Here is a 23,347-nt window from a genome sequence, read left to right on the forward strand (position 1 = left end):
AACTTCTCCCTCAAGGGCCTGACTGCTTGAGAATGTAAAAGTGAGATAAAGGAAGAAAAAAGTTAAGAGCAGAAGTGGTGAAGTTCATTTCCGTGAATTTAGATACTTGTAGATCTACATCTTTCACAGATCCATTCAACTACCAGCTACCTTTTAATTGTCTCACATTTGGGGAAAATTAATTTTTACATATCAGAAAAACTGGAGCATGACCAAAACCAGAAAAGATATCAGCTTGAGAAGAGACCACAGCACTAATACAAAAAGAATGAAAATATACTGCTCTGCAAAGAGATTTGCTAGCAGCCTTATAGATGGGCAGAGGTCAAAAAAAGGGAAATTTAAAAAATAATCAGAGATTGGAGGGAGTGAGTGGTGATGTTAGAAATACCATTAGTCAGGGACATAAATTCAACACCTGAAATGTGCATGGCTGCCTTAAAGAGCAGGCTCTCCAAATTTCTGATGAAGACACCACATCAAAAGAAGGCCAAAATGTTCTGTGCACTCCTGATATAGAATGACTGCAGTCACACTGAAGTTAAATTTGTAGTATTGCATTAAAAGAAGAATTTGGAAATAAAAGACAACAGATGAACAAATTTAATATATGAGCTAACTTGCTTTGTTTTTAAGCCTGAAGTAGCTGTATTTAAAAATACTTAAGAACATAAAATGGTTTTGATAGAAGTTTTTAGACACTCTGAACAGAAAGGAACAGATCAAGAAGGAACAGAATATCTGTATTTCAAGATCAAAAAGGAACAGAATATCTGTATTTCCCAAGAGAACTGAAGCACTGATGGACCTAAAAACCACTGAGACAGGTCTAACAACCTGATTGAACTTCAAGTGATGGACAGTCTTTAGTAAGAGAAGTGCTAAAGAGCATACAATGTGAATTTGTCAACAAGCCACACAAAGCCAAACTTTTTGGGGCAGAATTGCCAGCTTAGACTTGCAAGCAAGCAGATCAAATTTAGGTCTTAATATTAGTGAGAGTTTTGACACTTTATCATTCCAGCACACACAAATACTGGAACTGGAGGATACACCAGCACTTCAAGAGAAAGCTGTTGTTAATTCAGTATCAGAGCAAGAGAAAATTCCCAGTGGTGGCCTGGCAGGGCCATCCTGGCACTGACACTGCTCAGTGGCTCCACTGATGACTCAGAGGGGAGGGAAAAACTCCAGAGATCAGAAGTTCAGCCAAGCCTGAAGAATGAGAGCACTGAACATCATCTTTAGAAACTGAACACCAGCTTAAATTGGTACAGACCAAGTGACAGATTAGGAGCATTCTCATAGAGGGGGGAAGGGCAGAAATCAATGCAGGAATCTGAAATAATTCAACTGTCACAGTATGAGCCATCAGAACAGGAAACATCTGAAACATTCCAGCTCTGTATTTCCCTAATTTAATGAGTACATGCAACTGCTTAGCTGAAATATCATCTATTTTTTCAATTTACAGCTTTCAGATGCTTGATAAAAAGACTAAAATAGAAATAACTGATGTCAGTGAAGAAGGGGTGTTATTCTCAAAACCATTCCCAGTCTCTATTTATTTTATTGTGGTCATGTGGGGCTTTATAGGGTTTTCTGGTTTGTTTGAATAAGGTGAACAAACAAGTGTTTGTTGTATTTGACCTCTATAACAGGCTGCTGGTTTATACAAAACGTTTAAGAGAAGCCAAGACAGACATTTTGTCTAAAAGAGCTACAGAATTGAATACCTGCACCCCCTGCCCAGTCTGACTTCTTAAAGAATTCCTCTTTTTCCACCTAATCAAGATGAGTGAGCACCCTGCAGAAAGCAATGACTGCCACTAATTAGAGAAGGTAATATTGATGTGCTAAAAACAATGGGATTGCTTTGCCCATTTCCCTTTCAATCTTTACATCATGTGTAGAAGGAGGCATCTGGACCACACCTCCAGCATTTTCTCAAACTTTTACCTTTATGTAAACACAAAGGAGAAGGGTGGACTATGGAACCTTTATTCCCCACTACAATACAGGGACCCAATTAAACTTTTTTTCTATTTGTAGCTTCACATACAAGACCAATTTGTTCCAGCAAATTTCAATTCCTTTTACAGATTTTTGCTATATAAACACAGATGCAGGGAAATCCATCTTCTCAAAAACATTTACCTTCTGATCTAGAAAAACACTGAAAGCTAGCAAGTATAAGAATTTATGTACTTGCCTGTCAAGTATCTGATATTCACTGTCAGATTTGTACAGTGCCACCAGCCTGGACTCCATCAAAATGTAAATCTTCCCTGTGGCTTTATCTAGAATATAAAATAAAACAGGAGTTTCACAAATCTCAGTTTAATCCCCTCATTTGCACCATTATGAAACCTTTCAATATATGCAAGATATTTTAACAATAAAACTGCCCAGAATAATCCTTTATTGCTTTCCAGCTACTTTTTCCCCATACAACCAGTTAAGGAACACTTTCCAAAGGCTGAGTTTAAATAGAAACCACAGGATAAAGCCCAGGCCACTGATTTTCGGTGTGTTTTGTTGTTGCAGAGGCAGAAATACCTTGTCTATTATTGCTGAGTCAAGTAAAAAAGCAATTGAGAAGTTTCAGTAAATTGTAACTGAAACAGAGGGAAATGATTGGAAGATGAACAATGACTACATAAAATCAATATTATTAAGTTGTAAGGTAATGATTGCATTTCATGCAGCCTTCCTGAGATTTGCTATTTCAATTTCATGCTTGGATTTCTTTATAAAAGAAGTATATACCAACAAAGGAAGTTAACATCAAAAATGAGTGAAATGTTATGAAGAAAACTCATTTCTATCCCAAACCATCCTGATTTCCTAACTGCAATGAGAAATTTTATTCAGGTTGCTACCCTGTCCCACAGCAGTGAGCCAGAGACATCCAAACCCAACTCAGGGCCTCAGGAAAGTGAGGTTATTATTTCTGAAAATACCCAGTATTTCTTTGTAAGATGATCAAATTTATGTTCAAACTTTTCAAAACTGAAACATACTTAGTTCTCTTCAAAGAAAGAAAACCCAAACAGGTGGAGTTCACTGCAGAGGCCTGCACAACCTCATGTTTAACACACAACAGATTCATGAGGTTCTGTTGAAACCTGAAATTCCTACTCACTATTTTACTTTATTAAAAAAAGGGGAGAGGTGTTTGTACATGAAGGTATAATTAAAGACTACAAACACACACACCTATTTTTATTATTCTTTATTTCACCTATCAGTCTTTTGTAAAGAATAGTCCTCTCAATTCAGGTTAAATAACAAGAGCAGAGCAGCTGGAAATCATCAGCCACATCCAAAGTGAATCTCATCCTCCACACTATCACTGCTTCAACCCCAGAAAAGTTCTGTGAATTTCACATAAACCAGACTAAAATACAACACAAATACATATCCACAGGCACAGAAGGAAGGGGTGTTCCACACTTGCCTCTGAGTTTTACATACTGCAGTTCTGGGTTAACACAGAGGGCCAGGTTGCTGGGCAAGGTCCAGGGAGTCGTGGTCCAGGCAACAAGAGAAACACTTGGATCTTCCTCCAGAGGGAAGCTCACGGTCACTGAGGGATCCTGAACATCCTGAAAAACAATTTAACATGCCATGTTCATCTGCAATGGAAAAGGTGCAGGGGCAGCATTGAAGTCAGGAGAGAGCACCAGTCACTGAGCTCCTCATTACACCAGTGCAGTCTGCCAGTCCAACCAGGCCACAGGGTTAAAACCCCCATGAGCAGGGAGATCTGGGGGATTTGCTGCCAAAACACCAAAGAAAGACAAGTGCAGTTCCTATAGGCACCTCTTATAACCCCATTTTCAAAGTTTAGAATCAATCTCAAGGGTCAGGAGAATGAGCAGTTTATCAGATACTGAGAAATACTCAGATACTGCTAAATAAAGCCTTTTCCACATTTTCTTCTGCAGCCAGGGACAGCCATCACATAAAATGATTCATCTCTAATTAAGAAGTTGTTGTTAACAAGGGGGAAAAAACATTTGGGGTACTTAAAAACAAGAGTATGTCAATATTTAATTGTAAAAAACCTTTATACAGGGAAGAAGACCCTCTTGAGGGAAGAAGACTTTTGTCAGCTACCCTGTAAAACTTCACCTTTGAATGAGTCCTAAAAATCCTCAGAAAAGAAGTTTTTCTTTCAGCCAACTACAACCCTATTCAGTCACTTCACATTTCACATATGATGAAAAGCTGCTTGTAAAAACGAGTCTAGGCCTGCAAATGTGAAATTTTCCCTCTGAAATTCCACATGCCAGCTCAGAGGGTGCCGTGCACAGCGACCCTCAGCCCTAAAATAGGTCCTGTGGCCACAGCTCTGCTTTCCAGCCAGCATCATGGAACACTGAATGGCATCATGGGACAGGCAGCTATTTATGTCTGAGCTGAGGGCTGCTCCAGAGGGAATTTTCTGTGAACATCTGGTGCAGTCAACAGTAAAACATAAACATTACATAAGCCATGGCCCAGGCTCAGTACCAGGCAGAGATGGAGCCCTCGGTTTGGGCGGTACCGAGTGCGAGGCAGCACCGCAGGCTCCTCACTGAGCTCACCAAGGAGATAAAAACAACTGGCAAGGCATAAAAATACCATCCAGGCTGGCAGGTCATGTGTTCTGTAGTGGTTTAGCTGTTAAAATTTCACCTGCAGACACCATTTCCTCAGTTTAATGCAGTACCAGCTGCTGGCATTGATAACCCAGGTGTGCCTGGGACACCCAGCTCTGGTTCTGAGGGTGCTTCTTGTGCTCCTGATGTGTGTCCCAGCTCTCAGAGGATCCACAAACAGCTGTGAGAAAGGCAACAGCTGCCTCACACCCAGAAATGACTGTGCTCACCAACAACAAATCCTGTCAGCTCACAGACCCACAACTCCCAAACACCATTTGTGGCAGATGAGAAAGGTAATTTCTGCATGGTGTGGCAGAGCAGCATCCCACCCACACACACCTCTGGTTCTAGAGTAGGAAACAGCATCCAAATATTTCATTAAGACTCCAGAAGAGAAAAGAGCTTTATGGAAAAAGAGAACATAGATACACATACATACAAACCTCCAAAATAGTCTTTTTTCTAAAGAAATCTCATTTATCTGAGCCTGTGTGAAATGGCAGCCAATAAGAGCAAGAAAAATAATTATTTCAGTTGTCAGACAGTCAGAAAGATCTCTTTGCAAATCTCTCTTTCATAAATCACAAACCATTTTTTCTTCAGTATAAATACCCTTCAGCAACACTGAAAGCTCTGGTATCTCTCTGGTATCTGTGGGCTGCATTGTACTCCAAGTCTATTTAAACATTTGTTTTAAAACCACTATTTTTGGCCAGAAAACTGGCCTCTTTTAGGCAAGATATAGAGAGCAGATGTACAATCTGTGCTAGCTCTCTGCTCTCACAATGCAAGTGGAAGATTTACAATGTAAGGATGTGGAGGCCTGGGTCAGGATTGGAGGGGATACAAAACCTCTATCTAAAAACTAATGTGGAATTTGGCAAATTGGGACACAAGTTCTGCCCTCACATACATGAACATGAGTTTGTTGTGAGAAGCTGCACTTGCTTCATCTTGCCACATATTTTTAAAGAAACATTTTATAAACCACAGTAAATCCTGCATTATATTGGGTCAAACATTTTCTGGTGTTTCCCAATGTAAATTAATGATTCTTAGAAGAACCATTATCCTACAGCTACAGAGTCTCTGACATTCCTTACAAAGCTCCTCACAGAAGATCCAAACCCTGCCAAAGGCCCTCTTCTTTTCAGGTGTGCACAGACAGGGACACCTGCAGCTCTCCTCTGAAAATTCACCACTGCAATAAAGCCTTGAGAGCACAGAGAGGGAGGAGTTTACCACAACAAAAAAAAAGTGTACTTTAAACATCAGTAAGTAGTAACCAAGGAAGAAGTCTAAGGTCAAGTAATCCAAACAAATACAGCAAAATATGATCAAAATTAACCTATTTACCTAGATTTTACCATCAATTTGGAGTGTCATGACATGTTTAGGTACCACCAAGTGAAAAGTACTAAAGCTTTTCAAGTTCAAACCTAAGGAAATAGAGAAATCTGATTGCAGCTTACCTTGTAGTTCTGATGGGACTCAAAGTTGGACAGGGGGGTGTTGCATGCAGTAGAAAAAGGCATGACCTTAACCCCTCTATACACCAGGCCTTTGTCATAGAGCTGCTTGAAAACCCACCTGGAAGTACACAAGGAACAAGGAATGACTTGGTGTTTCCCATTTAGTCAATAAACTGTAAAATGGCATTTCTGCTCTAGCTGGAGTTTCTTTCTGAGTAACTCCTTTTTTAAAAAAATCCACCATAAACTTCAGACAGTATTTGCAAGTCAAAAGGCAGAGAGATAACTGATGGCAACTGCATTTCTGGCAGATTTTAGCTCTGGCTGGTACTAGCAGCTTGGTATTCCATGCACTGGCTGCACAGCACAGAGATTCACCACAATATGGATTTGTGTTCCATCTAAATCCCTTCTCACATTTCCTGAATACAAAGATCACCTGAAATTTGAACAAGGCTGAAATCAGTCATAACTTAGAGAAGAGCTGTGGTGACATGGCTGCTCACCTCTCACATGATCTTCATTTTCTGCTGCAGCATCCAGAGCTACAGCAGAGACTCAGATATAAATCAGAGTCACCTGCAACCCAGCCCAAGTAAATCCTGATCATCTGAGAGCATTTTCACAGGAGGCCAAGGTTAACCATGAACTCAGTGCTGCAATTTAACTTTCTACTTTGAACTCAGATCCTCACCAAGACCTCAGTCTCACACCAAGGTCTAACTCTGCTTAGGAAATCATCAGTTCAGCCTGGAGCATAGCTGGAGCCTTATGTTTTCTTCAAATAATCAAGACAGCACTTAATATTGCAAGTGACAAATTGAGTCAATGCCCAAGGTGAATGGAAGTTGGAAGAGAAACTCCTCACACGACAACTCAAGGTGTCCATGTGATGGAGAAAGCCTGAATGCTCCAGGGTTTCCTCAAGGATCATCAACATTTATCAGCTTCTCCCATCTTGCTGACTTGCACATTCAGTGGCACAGCCTGCAGGCTGTAAGGCAGGAGAGGCCAAGCCTTAAATAATCCTGCCAGCTTCAACTCACAAATCAGAGCTGCTGCAGAGCCTCCTCGTTTTGAATTTCACAGCAAAACTGTTAAACTCTGCTGACTTTAAAAGCTCCTTTATTCAAACTATGTTTTCAAACCATCCTGATCCCTTTTCTGGGTCCCTCTGCAGATAAATAGCTCATTGCTAAGCAACCAACCCAGTCCTGGCAAGCAGCACTTCTTTCTGCAGGCTGTCATTTTGAGCTTGAGAATCTGGACCTGTATTTCAGTCAGTGTCTTGTCCTCTATGCTTGAAATTATCATCTTCAACAAAAAACTCAAGTAGACTATTGCACTGATTTTATCTGTGGCCCAAAATAAGAATATCAAAAGACATGCTCTGGCTTGCTGACATGGAAGTCCTGTGATGCCTTAATCAGAATAATTATTACACTGTAGATTAGGCAGCTGGAGCAAATACAGAATGTCACACAGAAAAGATGTGCAGTCCAATCAGATTCATCCATGGGCCTCCAGCAGAAGTCCAAAACTCTCCTATGAGTGGTCATTAACATCAGAAAAATTATATAATCCAAAGTCTGAGATGGAAAAAGCCTCTCAAACCTTCAGCAGCATCAAGTTCTGCCACAGAGGAGCCAAACCCAGGAGTCTCTCAGAGCTGTGAACTCCTGCAAAGGTGCTTACCTTACACACAACACCAAAGAAACCCTTGTTCAACCAAGAAATGTCACCAACAGGCAAGATGTGGCTGCCTGACCCTCAACCCAAACCTGAAACATAGCAGTGAGTGACTATTTAACAGTGGAGATTTTAAGTTTATCAACTTAGACTTGTATAAATCCAGATCAGTCTTTTATAAAAATGATCCCTGAATATAGTTTCACCAGCTTTCAGCATATAAATTTGAGCTGGCTAACTGCACAAGTTTTTGTGGGAGTTAAAGTAACTTTAAATGTATGCTTACCCCCTCAGAGCATAATTAATGCAGCCTGTGACAAGTGACAGCATTCCTACTGAAGGTGTTCTATTTGCCTTTCAAAAACAGTAACTGAAACACCTATAGAAAAAGGCTCCACTTGACTTTCTATAGAACACTGCCTACTAACAGCACACAAAAACTACTCAGAGAAACACTGAATATTTAATTCAGCTGTAAATATAACTGTAAACTCAGGGAGCTGCTCAGGAAAGGTGAGCACTAGTGGAGCTGCCAAGCTCCCAATGCAGGCCAGCATCTCCCTCCTGTGGCAATCCCATCCCACTGCACAGCCCGGGCTCCAGCTGTGCACTCAGAGCAGGGGTGGCCTTCAGAGGAAATCCCTGCCCTGAGCACAGCCTTGCCCTGAGCACAGCCCTGCCCTGAGCTCCATCATCCCTGCCATGAGCACAGCCTTGCCCTGAGCTCCATCTCTGCCCTGAGCTCCTCCATCCCTGCCCTGAGCACAGCCCTGCCTTGCCCTGAGCTCCATCATCCCTGCCCTGAGCACAGCCCTGCCCTGAGCTGAGCACAGCCTTGCCCTGAGCTCCACCATCCCTGCCCTGAGCACAGCCCTGCCCTGAGCACAGCCCGGCCCTGAGCACAGCCCGGCCCTGAGCACAGCCCGGCCCTGAGCACAGCCCGGCCCTGAGCTGAGCACAGCCTTGCCCTGAGCTCCGCCAGCCCTGCCCTGAGCTCCGCCAGCCTTGCCCTGAGCTCCGCCATCCCTGCCCTGAGCTCCGCCAGCCCTGCCCTGAGCACAGCCTTGCCCTGAGCTCCGCCAGCCCTGCCCTGAGCTCCACCATCCCTGCCCTGAGCACAGCCTTGCCCTGAGCTCCGCCAGCCCTGCCCTGAGCTCCGCCAGCCCTGCCCTGAGCTCCGCCAGCCCTGCCCTGAGCTCCGCCAGCCCTGCCCTGAGCTCCGCCAGCCCTGCCCTGAGCTCCGCCAGCCCTGCCCTGAGCTCCGCCAGCCCTGCCCTGAGCTCCGCCAGCCCTGCCCTGAGCTCCGCCAGCCCTGCCCTGAGCTCCGCCAGCCCTGCCCTGAGCACAGCCTTGCCCTGAGCTCCGCCAGCCCTGCCCTGAGCACAGCCTTGCCCTGAGCTCCACCATCCCTGCCCTGAGCACAGCCTTGCCCTGAGCTCCACCATCCCTGCCCTGAGCTCCACCATCCCTCCTGCCCTCTTTGGAGTTTGTCACAATCTGTCCCCTCACACAGCCATTCCAGCAGAATAAACAGAATTATAGTTGAGTCAAAACTGCTGTTTGATGCCATAGCCCTCATTACCACTACACAAGCTCTTTTGTTATCTTAAAAAAGCACCTAAAATGGTTTCCTTAACAAAAAGCTGCTGGTGTGTGACCAGCAGAGCTGCAGAGATGATTCCCAAAGAGCTCACTGCAGCAGAGCCCACCTGCCAAAGAGGAGATGGTTCTAACAGTAAGAGTCACTGACAGGTGGAGATCATGTCTTGATTAAAAAGTCATCACAATATTTTAGACAATAACCTCACAAAACATGGTTTAACCCTTATGTTTGAAAAATTTTGACACTTTGAAAGAAAGGGACTCAGGTTTGTAAGCCAAAATTGAAAATGCAGTACCTTCTGAAAAAAAATAATCTAAGGAAACCACAGAGCTCCTTTCTAGTGAGAAACAAACCATTTACTCACAGAAATGAGAAATCAAATCCTGTTCCTCTAATTCTGCTACATTTCTCCTCACACATAAATAAATTTAGTTGCATCTTCTTGGCTGTGGGAGCAGCACTCAGACCTTTACTGAAGAAAAATGCAGTTTGGGAAAAGGTGAAATTCAAGATGCATATTTCAGCTCCTTGTTAAGAGACAATCTGGTCCCTAAAGGTGCAAGGAATGTTTAACTTCCAAAGTGGTAAGAGTTTGTTGTTCCTGAAGGGTCATGAGGTTCGAGCCCAGTAAATAACAAAGCCTTGCTCTCCCCAGAATTCCCCAAAATCCAGAACCCTCCTGCAGAATTTGTTCATCCAAGTCACACACACAGCACACAAACAGCACATGGATATAACCAAACTCCTGCAATGGGAGCTTTTGCTTCCAAAAGATACTGAATCAGTCAATGCAGCACTGCAAACCCCCTGGCACCCCACATCAGCATCTCTCAGTACCCAGAGCAAGCTGCACTTCTCAGACACCTACATCCAGCTCACATCAAAGACAAGGTTTGATCTTGGAGCTTCCCAAGCCCTTAATCCATTCCTTTGAGGGATCAAGGGGCTCTGTTTGCAATGATCAGTATCTGAGGGTTTTCTAAGGGTTTGAGAACTCCAATCTTTCCAGAGAACTACCTCATAAGTAACATTGAGATATATTTTCAAATACATATAAAGTGGTTTTCCCCCTTTTTTACTCTTTAAAGAAAAAACAGCAGGAACTATAAACAGTTCTGTGGCCATTAGGACTGCAGGATCCAGAGGTCTATGATTTCAACATATCCATGGTAATTTAGGTAAATGGACAAAATTCTGGCTGTGTGACCTCACATCAGTTCACATCAAGATAAAAGGACAATTTTATAACCTCTGTAGACCTACCAGACAAATCCAGGCACAAACAACACACTATGTAAGAAGCCCTGTCACTTTAAAGTTCAGCAAACACTGCATCCTCACAGCACCATGGGAAGCAGAGCTCCTGAAGAAAAGCTTTTCCTACAACTCATGGACAACACTTGGAAAAACAAGAGGAAATTAAAATGAAAGCAACATGCAAAAACAGATGCTTAGAGAAAAAAAAAAAAAAACCTCAAAAAACACTGGATGTGAATCAGAAAAAGCATAAGCCTAAGTGGAACATGAATTCCAATAACAAACACAACCTATCTTTAGAATAGCAGCTTGGAAAGACAGCTCCTGAAGAAAGGCAGGAGAAGTATTTCTTTGTTCCAGGGCCTAGGAATTGTTGAGCACAGAAGTTGTCAAATTCTGTGTTATTCTACCACTGAAAGCTTTAAAATCCTGGCATACAGAGATTATCCTGTTCCAGGTCTACCCTCCAAGCTGAAACCTTCAGAACTGGGTGTTTGTTGAGAGCTTCTGGATCCAGCCAGAAATGCAAAATACCTGAATAGCAGTACATTTGAATATCTACAACTGATGCTAGATTTTTCCCAAAGGTCAGCCATAGGACTGCAGTTTTCCTCCTCCAACATACAGGTAAGGAGATACAACAAGACTGGAATGGTGAGAAGTTAACAACAAGGGGACTAGAGAACTTAATGCACAAAAGCAATGCAAGAACGAGGGGAAAAAAATACAAGTAGTTCATTGAAAAATGGACAAAGCACACTTCTTATCACCAGTATCTCTCTAGAGAATCATTAGTCATGGAACACACAGAATGCAACAGGGATTTCTATTTCTAGAAATCTATTGGGAGCATTTCTATTCAGAGATCTGCTGCTCTGAGATCATTCTGGTTTAGTGCTGAGTGCTGGGCCTGTCTCAGGGCAGGCTGGGTGTGAGCCCAGCTCCCCCTGGCAGCTCCTCCCAGAGCTCTGTCACCAAGGGCTGTCTCTGCCAGGCTCAGCCCGCAGTTGCTCCTTTGGGCACTAGATGGTGACAGGAATCTGCTCCAGCCACCCCTTCCGAGGAGCAGGAGGAGAGGAAGAGCCCTGGGAATGCAGAACATCCCCTGATCCCACCGGGGCTGCTCCCCAGGATGAACCCACAGCCAGCCCACACCTGTGCAACAGCTCAGCACTGAGAACAATCATTTATGGTTATTCCAACTCCCAAAGGTTTCTTTCAGACCACCTCAGGAAGAAGTTGAAGCTCCCATCAAACTCCTCTCCGTTTCACTGGATGGGCCTTGTGGCTGTACAAAAAAAGGCAATATTCCATGTTTGTGCCATGGCAGCTCAAGCACATTACCCACTGCACTGCCCCAGTGAAGGGCACTTCTTAACTGAGATCCAAGCTGGCTGCAGGACAAATTGTACAGAACTTTTAAGTTCTAATTCTATTTAAGTTATTCAATATGTGCACAGCTGGCTGGATCTTAACATGCAAAAGCAGTGCAGTATCACCTCTCACTGACACCAACTTCCAATCCTCCCCTGAAAAATCCTGCCAGGATACCACAATTCTACCAGTGAATGTTTTGTTGTAAGTCAAAATTTAGCAGGCTAACAATTCAGTTTAGTCAGTCATCATATGACAGCATCAAAATGCCAACAAAGGAGTCATTTCCACCAGACTAATTATAAAGATAAAAGAGAAATGCTCTCTAGCATTCTGAGCTTATTAATATTGTTTGGTAGAGATACTGTACAACAGATGTATTTGGTGTCTGAGTCCTAAATACTCCAAATTGAAATGATTTGGATCAAATCAGCCACCACTAAAAACAACATTTATTACAAGTATTAGATTATCTCACTGAACTCAACAGAAACAAGGAAGAAAACACCACATGTCACAAAGAAATTCCAGCTGAGGCTACTCCAGAGCTGCAGGAAAAGCTACACACCAGAAAAAAAACCAACCTAAACAGACTGGTTTAGCTGATTATATGACTAAAGAGAAACTCCTCACCATATTTTAACCACAAAACCTACAGCTGCCATGCCCACTCCCATTTTTATAACCAGGTTATTTTTTCTGGACCTAAAATCAGCATTTTACTCCCACAGACAGAACAAAAACAAGGTCAAACCACTGGACAGGCCAATATGGTCTCCAGGGCAGCCAATGCAGAAATTAAGCTGCAGTTTCTCCTTTGTACATAGCTGGACTCTAAATTTTAAAACTTTTTTAAAGGATTTCAAAAGGAACTCAGAAAAAAATTGAATACATTTTAAGAGAAGCATGCTAGAACCTATAGGTCAAATTAACACTCCTGAGGGACATGCAAAGTAACTTCAGTAACACCTTGTGGGTCTGATGATTGCCTGGCTAACCATCCAATTTATTTAATTTTTAGGAAATTGGGCATTACCCTGCCAAAAGCACCACTCTAAGTGCAGTGACAGAGCTCTCTTTAAGCATCATCTCCTTCAGCCCTGAGACAGTCCCATGAAGGAGACTCTCCAAAAAAAACCCAATTTTTAAAAACAGAAAATGTTTCATTACAGGATTTAACAGAAACTTAACAGTATCAGGAAGCAAAAAAAGTACAAAATTAAAAGGCTGTCTGCCTACATGCTTCCTGAAATCTCACTGAGTTTTCAGATCCAATGTAATCTAGAGTTTATATCAAAGCAGGCATTAGAGGAGGTGATCTTTGTAGCACAGGTCAAAGAGCAGAAACTGCCTTGTGAAGAGGCGGTGGGAGAAACAAAGCACCAAAACAAGGCTTGGGCTGCTGAGAGGCCCTGCAACTTCCTCAAGGCAGGTTTGGTTTTTAAGCTGCCAGTTCAACAGGATTCGAGGTGCCACTAAGTATTTTTGTAATTTACAAAATGAAGGTTTCTTGTCAGTTTTGGCTTTATAATTATGCAGGGTTTCTTCAGCTGAGTGAGTTAAACATCTGCTGCCTTCCCACCATCTCTCCACTGAAATCTCACTGGCACTTCAGCCCTCTGCAGTGGCTTCAGGGACATCTCAAAGGTCTGTCAATCCAGTGGCAGAACTTTATGAAACTACACAATTAAAGCTGATTAGTAATGCTAATATTACCAAATATTCAATACTTCATTATGCACATAATTTGCTTTTCAATGAATGTCAAATTCCCCTTGTCATTCTATCACCCAAAGGACTCACAGCTGCCATTTCTTCCCTGTGCTAAACCAACCTGCTCATCCTTAACCTGGAAGCTTGTCTTGTCTTTTAAAATCCCAACAGGCACCCTGATTACATTGCCAAAACACCCCAATTTTATTAAGCTCTGCACCAGGAGTCCAAGACAGTTGTCAAAGTGTGCTGCCAAGAAAAAGATACCAGCAGATTCACAGCCTCTAAAATCAGGCTTGAAGAAGAGGTTTGGAGCTAAACTGAGCTTGGACAGTTTGCCATTTACAGCTGACAGTGTGAAGAACATCAGAATGCAGAGCTGGAATGTAATTTCCTAAACCAACTAAGGACCATATTAATAGATCTTCAGAACTGCTTTGAAGCTGGCATGGAGCAGATTTCAGGGCTCTCTGAAGGCAGTGTTGGTGCACTTTATTTTGCAAAGCCCTGCTATCCTGGAGAAGGAGAAAATGGGACAATTCATTGCACCACTTGGACACCAAGAGATTCCACATCACTTGAATTCCTCTGCCTGATGTTTTATCTGCATTTGGCATTTTCTGAGCAGTTCTAGTGATACATGGACCAAGACATGTTTGCAATGAGTGAAGCCTTTCTCACATTTCAAATCCCCAAAGCAAGGTGTGTTCACTTACCACACAGACTCCATGAACTCGGGGTAAAGGGTTTTATAGTCATTTTCAAAGTCAATCCAGCGTCCTAATCTGGTCACACTGAACTGTTAAGACACAAAAACACAGATTGAAAGGCATCTTAATAATGCATCATCACAATACATTGCCAATGTTTATTCTGTAGAATAAAAATCAGCTGGGTTTTAAGTGCAGTGTTTGTCCCAACTCAATGAAATCCATCTATAAAGTATTTTAGCCTGATAATAGTTCCAAACAGTGTATTCCTACAGGCAGAAATAAGGAAGGAATGAAACCACGAGCATGGTTATTTAGAACCAAGGTCACACAACAGGCAAATGTGTTCAACACAGCAAAAACAGTAGATCACTTGGATCATTCATCAGATAGAAATGGTGGATCACTCAAGGTTCAGCCAAGGTTCAAATGCCTGAAAATTGCTTTTCATGACAGTGGTCACACTTCTATTTTTAAGACTACTTGTTGCAGAGACAGTGAAAACCCAGAAGTCTATCAGCTTTCAGCTCCATGCAAACATGATGTAACTTGAAGACAAAGCAATGCTGAGAGAAATTGATACATGCCAAGTTATCAAACCCTCCCAGGGCCAGCTGCCTCCTGTGCCTGCCCAGAGCCCCAGCAGGGACAGGTGCCAGCCCCTGTCTGAGGACAGGTCATGCTCACATTCAGACACTGATGAGGAATGAGCCAGCTGTGGGATTCACTGGGACAAGTGGGATTTCACAGGCACCCAAAGCCCCCAGCTCTGCAGCCAGCCAAGGCAGGGACACCTGTCCTGACACTGCTAACACTGAATGTCAAACCAGCCAAGGGAACACAAAACGTTCATTCCCTCACCTCTACATTTTCATACCACACCTGAGCTCCTGACATGGATCAGTTCCCATCCTGACCTTTAAGCCACTCTGACACTCCCCTGATAAGATCCATAGCCTAGGACTGATTAGCATAAGGATTCACAAAGCTGGAGCATTATGTCTGGTCTCAGCATTGTAAGATCTCACACAGCCAAGGAACCTTTACTATTTTTTCATAAGGCTCAAATATTTGCTAACCACTCCAGGCAAACACTATCCAACAGGAATGTTGGTAATTCCTCTCCCAGCACTATTCCAAAATATTTGAATTTAAACAAATTTAATTATTCTTATTTATCATCTAAAATACACACATACATGCACAAGTTTATGAACAAAAAAAAATACAAAATGCATTCACCACCCAAGAGATCAAGTGCTTGCACTAACCAGCACTGCAAAAACACCAGCTGCTGAAGCACAGCAAGTTAAAAGGTATGGAAAAGGAACCACAAATGTTCCAGGTGTGGCTGGGATAGAGTTAACTTTCCTCTTCATAGCTGCTCCAGTGCTGTGTTCTGGATTTAGAATGGGAATCATGTTGTTAACCCACTGCTGGCTCAGGTGCTGCTGAGCTGGGCTTGCCCTAAGCAAGGAGTTCTCAGTTTCCCAGGCTGTGCCAGCCAGGAGCTGCACAAGGAGCTGGGTGGGAGAAGAGCCAGGACAAAGAAAAGCCAGGACAGCTGACCCCAACTGGCCAAAGGGACATTCCATAGCACAGCACATCGTGCCCAGCAGAGAACCGGGGGGACTTGGCCAGGAGCTGTGAATCACTGGTCTGGGCATCACTCAGCAGCCAGACTGGGCATCACTTGGTTTTCCTGGCTTTTATTCCTCCCTCTGTCCTCTTTTACTGTTATTATTATCATTAACAGCATTATAATATTTTATTTTGTTTCAATTAAACTGTTCTTATCTCCACTCATTGGTACTCGGCTGCCAGCTGGGGTTAAACCACCACAACAAACCAGAATGAATCTTGCTATTTTTATTTCTAAAAGCAACAAAGAATTATCAATGATGGGTTTGAAATACAGCATTTCAGTGTCATTTGATAAAAAAACAAACTGTCTGCTTTTCATCCAGCCACTCACTGAGGTTTAGGTCCCAGTTACTCTACCCAAGGCACCTCTGGTGTCTTCATGCTCCCAAATGGTCCCAAGGGCAAGAGGCAAGTGATACTCAGGTAAGAAACTCCTATTTCCATTAAAAGAAATACAGCAGGACTAGAAACATGCAGAGGAGTGTGATGAAGTAAAAAGAGCCTTTGCAGGAGGAAAAAATTAAAATAATTAGGACTGTTCTGCCTAGGAAAAAAAATTATGGTTAAGATAAAGCTTTATTGGAAATCTTTTTAGAGAACTACCACTCTTCAAACTTGCAGACACCAACACTCTCCCTGTATTCCTGGGATGAAAAGCTGACACCAGTATTCTCTGGGAAGACTGAGGGTTTGCCCACACCTCTTGTGACAAAACCAGATGTGAGAATTTCTGTTCTTCCAAAAATACAAGCTGCTGCCCTGCACTCTGGCAATGAAAAGACAGTGGGGAAGGAGGAGCAGAAAAGCAGTGAGGTTAATCCTTATTTTCTTTAATGGCTCCATTAGAAAACCAAACAGATCTTTCCATTTCCTATAAAAGAGAAGACACAAAGAAAGAGACAATGCTCAATAGATCTGTTATTTGTTCAGTGTAGCTCATCAGACACTTTGAGCTCCAGGTAATCTGCAAGTAACCTTCTCTTGACAGCACAGCAGTGTCTGTTCCAAGGCACAAAGGGGCTCTTTTTGTTCCCTTTCAGGACCACAGGAGAGAAACACAGGAGCTTGAAGACATGAGATTAATGCATACAATCAGAGAAAAGGATGAAGTTCCCCCACCTGAAACACTTCTGCACAAAGACATTTAGAAATGCTCAGCAGAATGTGGACTGAGCTTCCACTCACCTCCCACTCCTTGGCATATCTCATGACAATCCCTCTGCACTCCTTGTTGTAAGCTTCAATGCCCATCTTTGCCACATCCTCTGGCCCTTTAATGCCCAAAGTCTTGTCAATCTCATATTCCTGGGAGCATGGAAAACAATCAAAAAAAACATCCTCTTAGTAAAAGCTTTCAGGAGTCCCCTGGATACCTTATGTGTCCTGTACATTCTAATGAGGCTCAGGGGCCTCCTCTAACCTCCTGGGATTTCATGGGAGCTGCACCTGAACTAGGCAGGGATTTCAAAGGCTCACCCTGGTGTGACTGTTTCTTTAGTTTCTTTAGAAAAATAAACACCAGTTTCTGAAATAAGAACCAAACAAATACAGGTCCATAGCAATGACCAGAAGGAAGCTCCTGAACTCATCACACACAAAAGCCAGAGAAACACACTGGACAAGGAACTTCCATTTCTCTTTTAGCAACAATATCAGGTATAAAAGCAGCAGAAATACGAGTGATAAGCAGGGAACTACAGGGAAAGAGGAACCACCAGAAGTATCTGCAGGTAAATTCATGACACATACCACAGGCAAGCCGTGGCAATCCCAACCAAACCTTCTCTCAACATGGAAACCACTCTGATGAGCAAATCTGGTCACAATGTCTTTGATGGTTCCTGCCAGAATGTGGCCATAGTGGGGGAGCCCTGTGGCAAACGGGGGGCCGTCGTAGAAGTTGAACCTACAACACAAAACATTCCTCAGTAAAGCAAAGACTGAGCAGCAGGCTCAGGGGCAGGGTGACTCCATGCTTCCACTGCTTGTGTTTCACTTGGACAATGTCCATTCCTTCCTCTTCCACCATCAGTCAGCACAGGGCTGGCAGTGGCACTGCAGGGAACATTCCAGCCTGTTCTGCTCCCACCACTGCCAGTTCTAGCAGCACTCCCATGGCACACCCAGCACAGGGGGAAGAGCTCTTTGCTTACCTCCCCATTTCTCTTACAAACCCACCAGGCAGGAAATTACAGGTTTATTACAACTGTTTGAGCACTGCTGATTCTTCACCAAGTGAAATATAAAGGGACAGCAGCATGGGCCAGGCCTGCTGCTGGCAAAGGGAGCAGCTGCTGTTGACAGAACCAAGGAAAAACAAAGAGTAATTACAGCCAAGGCAAGCCTGCACTGCCACACACAATTGCTACAGCTTTTAACAGATTCTTACCTAGGTCTGTTCTTTGATTGCTTCAGGCATTCCTTGAAACAATTTAGATTTTTCCAGAGCGTCAATATCTTCTCTTCCTCATTTGGAAAATTTATGTTTTCTGGAACTTGTTGAACCATTCTTTCCCAACAAGGATCAATAAGAGAAAAATACATATTGAACAGAAGTGAGAAAAAATAACTCCACAAATAGAACTTTTATCTTTCAAATCCATATCACCAATCCAAAGAGCTTGATTCACTGCAGGCATGGAAGCAAGCACTCCATTCTAAAAAAAAAGCCTAATTTTGACTGACTCACACCGAAGTTTTGGAACAGGAAAAGGATTTTCCATTCATTCAACTATGATTGTTCCCTTTTTTATCATGTTTTTATTTCTGTTTCCCAGAGAAAACAGTCAAGGGGTAAATTATGTTTTGGTTACAGATTTTTTTTTTCTTCAGGAAAAGCTTCTGAGTTCAAACTGACCCTTCAGCACCAGTTTGTATCAGAGAGTTTCACTTGAAACTACTGAAGAAGGAGCAACTTTGCCCTGGACATCTATTCACTAACTGTTGAGATGTTAAAAGAACACTTTCCATCAGGCTGTGCCAGCAATCTCAGATGCCCCTAAAAGCAGCCAGGCTGCAGAGAGCACAGTTGAAAAACTGCAAAGATGAACATGAGTTTTATAAGTACATTAAAACTTGTACAGGCCACTTCCATGCTGTACAAACAACACAGGGAAGAGCAATTCTCAACATAATTAGGAACACACAGCAGGTGCCTGGTTCCAGAGCTGCAATGAGATAGAAAGGGGTCAGATTTCAATAAAATGCCACAGCAAGAACAAAACAAAGCTCTGAGGTGTTTTAAGACAGCAGCTCCCTAACAGGAGAAAATTGGTTATGAAGGTTGTAACAGATGATGTTAGAAGATAAAAGGGTTCTTCCACCTCTCACTTCAGTGCTGCTGCTCCTGAGCACACTTACACCAGAAGTAGCTACTACAGCTTTGAGCTTCACTCAGCATTAGAGAATGACAAGTAACAGCACAAGGCCTGAGTCCTGGGATTTACTCAGGTTTGTAAATACTAACCATAAAGCAGCAACAAAGGCAAATGCATGAAGACAATTCTTCCAGTTACAGCTGAAGCTCTAAAACATTTCCTTAAACAGAACCCAGAACACCACAAAACCTGCCAGCTCAAGGCTTGAACCCCTATGAAAAAATGTGCTACAGACCAACTCCACCACTTCTGTATTCATGACAAATCATTCTCTCCACTAACAAACCCAAATTATCCTTTATCACATTATTATAATTGAGAATCCCACAACCTGGTGCACAGGCAACACAGTATTTGGAGGGGAAACCAGGGGCTGACAAGGAACATGTGGACATGGCCTGGATGTATTTTAAAAGGTAATAACCAGCCTGAGCCAGTGAGTTGCTCTACACAACCTGTAGGAGAGGTTTCACCATTCTGCCTCAAAGCACTGATTAGGCTGTGTCCTTTCTCAGCGACTTGATCACAGAGACAATGGAAATGATAAAAGAATTCAGCTTAAAGCTTTTATCTCCCACAAGCCAGCTGACCTGAGGTTTAAGAATCTGCATGTTCTACTCAGCTCCATGTCACATTGACATCCTCTGAAAAATCCCTTTGCCCGGGATTTTTCTCCTGGGAAGCTGAGAAGCCTCAAAGAAAAGGGAAACAATTCTTATCTCATTTGATTCTCCTGTATTTTGCTCATCTGGAATGTTTGGAGATTGTTTCATTGGTTTCTGGTGTGAATTATTTTGACTTAATGACCAATCAATGCCAAGCTGTGTTGGGACTCCAGAGTCAGGAGTTTTCATTATTATCTTTTAGCATTCTGTAAGTATCCTTTCTGTATTCTTTAGTATAGTTTAGTATTCTTTAATATAATATAGAATCATAAAATAATAAATTAGCCTTCTGAGAACATGGAGTCAGATGCATCATTCCTTCCTTTGTCTGAGGGGAACTCAAATACAACAGCTCCAGGATCTGCATGTTCTGCTCAGCCCCAGCTCAGTGTAAATCAGTGTAACTCCCAAACCATCAGTGCAACTCCCAAACCGTCAGTGCAACTCCCAAACCGTCAGTGCAACTCCCAAACCGTCAGTGCAACTCCCAAACCGTCAGTGCAACTCCCAAACCGTCAGTGCAACTCCCAAACCGTCAGTGCAACTCCCAAACCGTCAGTGCAACTCCCAAGTGCTTGGAGCCTGGCCAGCTGTCAGGAAGCAGAGGCAGGCTGCTGTGGGCTGTGCCTGAGGCAGGGCTGAGGAGGCTGCTCAGGGCTCACAGCCTCCCTGCGTTGCCCCAGGGTCACTGTGGGCCCATCCTCCAACTGAAGCACTGCACAGGCACAGCAGTGTCCAGCAACCACAGGGCACAAACCATCCACACCCTCAGCAACAGCACCACTTTATTGCATCAGGAGCAGGGGGGAGTAAATACTGCTGGGAATTCATGTGCAACCATCATTACCGGTTATATCTTCCAAGTTATAAACCAGAATTTTATAGAAATTTAGAATTTTCAACAGAATTTTAAAACAGACTGACTTAAAAGACAAAAAGCACATTGAAAATCTTGCCATGGCTCAACTTCAGCTGAGAAAAAAAGCCAAGAGCTAATAATCATTCTATAGACAGAGTGTGAATATCTCTACAGAACAGAAAGAAGCTTATTATAAGCAATCTAGGTATTTTCAAACCCAAAATAATGAAGGACAACTTCATTACTTTGAACACAGACTGAGCAAAAACATCACAAATCACATTACAGAAATTATATAAACACATCTAATAAAACCCCACTTTCAGACAACACCTCACATTAACAGAGATCAGTAAACACATGGAGGGTTCTCTGTGCATTTGCTGCTGATAAGAAGTGTAAAAGACAATGCACCATTAAGCAAGTTTTTATTAAGTACACTCACTTTTCTAGAGGATAACAACATTCACTAGCAAAGGTGTCAGTTTGGAGACTGTGCTACAGCAGGCAGAGACTTAAGCTGGGCTTCTTATCTACAAGAAAAAAAAACATGCATTAACACCATAAAAGCAAGTTCCCATGTACTTTTTAAAAATATTAATTTTTAAAAAAACAATAAAAATTCAATTAAAACACCACTATGAATAAAGTGAACCCACATTTGAGAAATATTTTTGTACTTTCCATACATCAGATATATGATTAAAACAAAGTGGATTTCATGATAATAATCATTTTGTTGACTGAGAAATGGTAAGTATAAAAACACAGGATGAACTAAAGGTGTACAAAAGGTTTCTCATTTCCAGGGGTTTATCATCAGTCTCCTACTCTTGTTCCAGTCACCTTCTCCCACAAACTTTTCTGTAAAAGAGACTAAAGCTCCCTCCAAAGACAAGGAGCTTTCTTTCTCCACCTACAGCTGCTTTCTCTAAAGTTAAACAATGCTCTATTTTCCACATTTTCCACACCTGGACCCCCATTTCTGCCTTCTCAGGTCCTGTTCTCGGGTAACAGCAGTCTAAACCTGATCATCAAAATTCTCAATTTCTAGAAGGGGTGGAAACAACCAAGTTTAAAACAAAAGGAAAGAAGGATGGGAACAGAATGCTGAACTACAGAACAAACATTGCTTCTGAAAATCTTGTGTCTTGTACAGGGAATAAAACTGCAACACCAGCCCAGCTATCCCCCTTCAAGGATTGCCTTTAACACTGAAAGGCCAATTAAAACATTGCTAAAGCAATAATCACACTCATCAATTAATGCTGTCCTTAGATACAAAAACTGCATGCTATGCAAGAGCCCAGTTTTACACTGTATCTTGTGATGGCTTAGGAAATGTTTGTCATCATCATGCAGCCTTGATTAAAAATGTAACATCGTGTGAACAAAAGAAATCTAAGTTATCTTGAAATAACTTTGAACTACGTCTTTTTAATAAACACTCAGAAACCAGCGTCAGCTGAGTTACTGAACGCTGCTTTTATGTGACAGCTGAATTCGGTTGGACCCGATTACCTGACAGCTGCTTTCTAATCGTGTCACCACCAAACCGAATTAAAGTCTCTGAAAGGCTCCCGGGGTGCGGAAGCCAAGGTTTGCTGGAGATATCAAAATCACCACAGCTGTAGCAATAATAAGGGTGCATTCATCAACCCCTCTGTTAACAGGATGCTGAAGGGAATGCTTAAGACACATTACACGTTGTAAGGGACCTTAAATTCTTTGTACAAATAACTAATGAAACCAAGACTTGCTAAGTATTAAGCCCTGCAATACAAATAACTAATGAAACCAAGACTTGCTAAGCATTAAGCCCTGCAATAAGGCACCAGGCTAACCTTTAATAAGCACCTCCTATAAATAATCCCTAAATTGCCGAAAAAGCAAAGAATCCGCACAGCACCCAGGCAGTAAAACACGCACATGAACGGGACGCTGTACACGCAAAACTCGAGCTAACAACGCCCAAGGCCGCAGGGAGCCGCCAGCCCGGCCGGAGCCGCTCCCGCGGTGACAGCACCGGCACTGCTGGCTCGGGAGCCGCCGCTCTCCCGGGACACCCTAAAGGTGCCGCTCCCCGGCACGGCGCTGGAGCAGCCCCACCCTGGTGTCTCGGAGCCGCCCGCACGGAGCTCAGCCCGGCCGGCGGGGCCGTGAGGGGCCGAGGCTGCAGCCGGGCCCCCCGCTCACCTCCGTCCCGCCATGATGCAATACCGCCCGGCGCAGCATGGCCGGAAGCGCCGCCAGCGCCATGGCCAATCAGCGCGCGGCTCTCTGCGGCCGCACAGCGGAGCTTCGTAAGGCGGCCGCTCATTGGGTGAGAGCTGAC

General features: G+C 43.0%; 1 protein-coding gene and 1 non-coding gene across 4 annotated transcripts in view; both read right to left on the minus strand.

Moving 5' to 3' along the window:
- The window catches only part of IARS1 (isoleucyl-tRNA synthetase 1), a 94,676-nt gene extending 71,334 nt beyond the window's left edge, over positions 1–23,342 (minus strand). The window contains exons 1-9 of one of the 3 annotated variants that reach the window (XM_077184435.1): positions 23,209–23,335; positions 21,458–21,545; positions 18,501–18,620; positions 17,861–18,017; positions 17,297–17,416; positions 14,474–14,556; positions 6,122–6,239; positions 3,461–3,608; positions 2,213–2,300 (exon numbers count right to left, since the gene is read on the minus strand). In XM_077184435.1, coding sequence (XP_077040550.1) covers positions 2,213–2,300; positions 3,461–3,608; positions 6,122–6,239; positions 14,474–14,556; positions 17,297–17,416; positions 17,861–18,017; positions 18,501–18,619 — 833 coding nt within the window. In that variant the 5' untranslated portion in view covers position 18,620; positions 21,458–21,545; positions 23,209–23,335. Of the gene's footprint in view, positions 1–2,212; positions 2,301–3,460; positions 3,609–6,121; positions 6,240–14,473; positions 14,557–17,296; positions 17,417–17,860; positions 18,018–18,500; positions 18,621–21,457; positions 21,546–22,941; positions 23,124–23,208 lie in introns of those variants that run through there. The other 2 variants (XM_077184434.1, XM_054640236.2) reach the window with 2 other exon arrangements.
- LOC129125171 (small nucleolar RNA SNORA84) lies at positions 20,773–20,904 on the minus strand. Its single transcript, XR_008534940.1, has one exon. It is a non-coding gene; the product is annotated as a small nucleolar RNA SNORA84 (small nucleolar RNA).
- Positions 23,343–23,347: the final 5 nt, after the last annotated feature.

This window comes from Agelaius phoeniceus, chromosome 11, assembly GCF_051311805.1.
Source record: "Agelaius phoeniceus isolate bAgePho1 chromosome 11, bAgePho1.hap1, whole genome shotgun sequence".
NCBI classification, from domain to species: Eukaryota; Metazoa; Chordata; class Aves; order Passeriformes; family Icteridae; genus Agelaius; species Agelaius phoeniceus.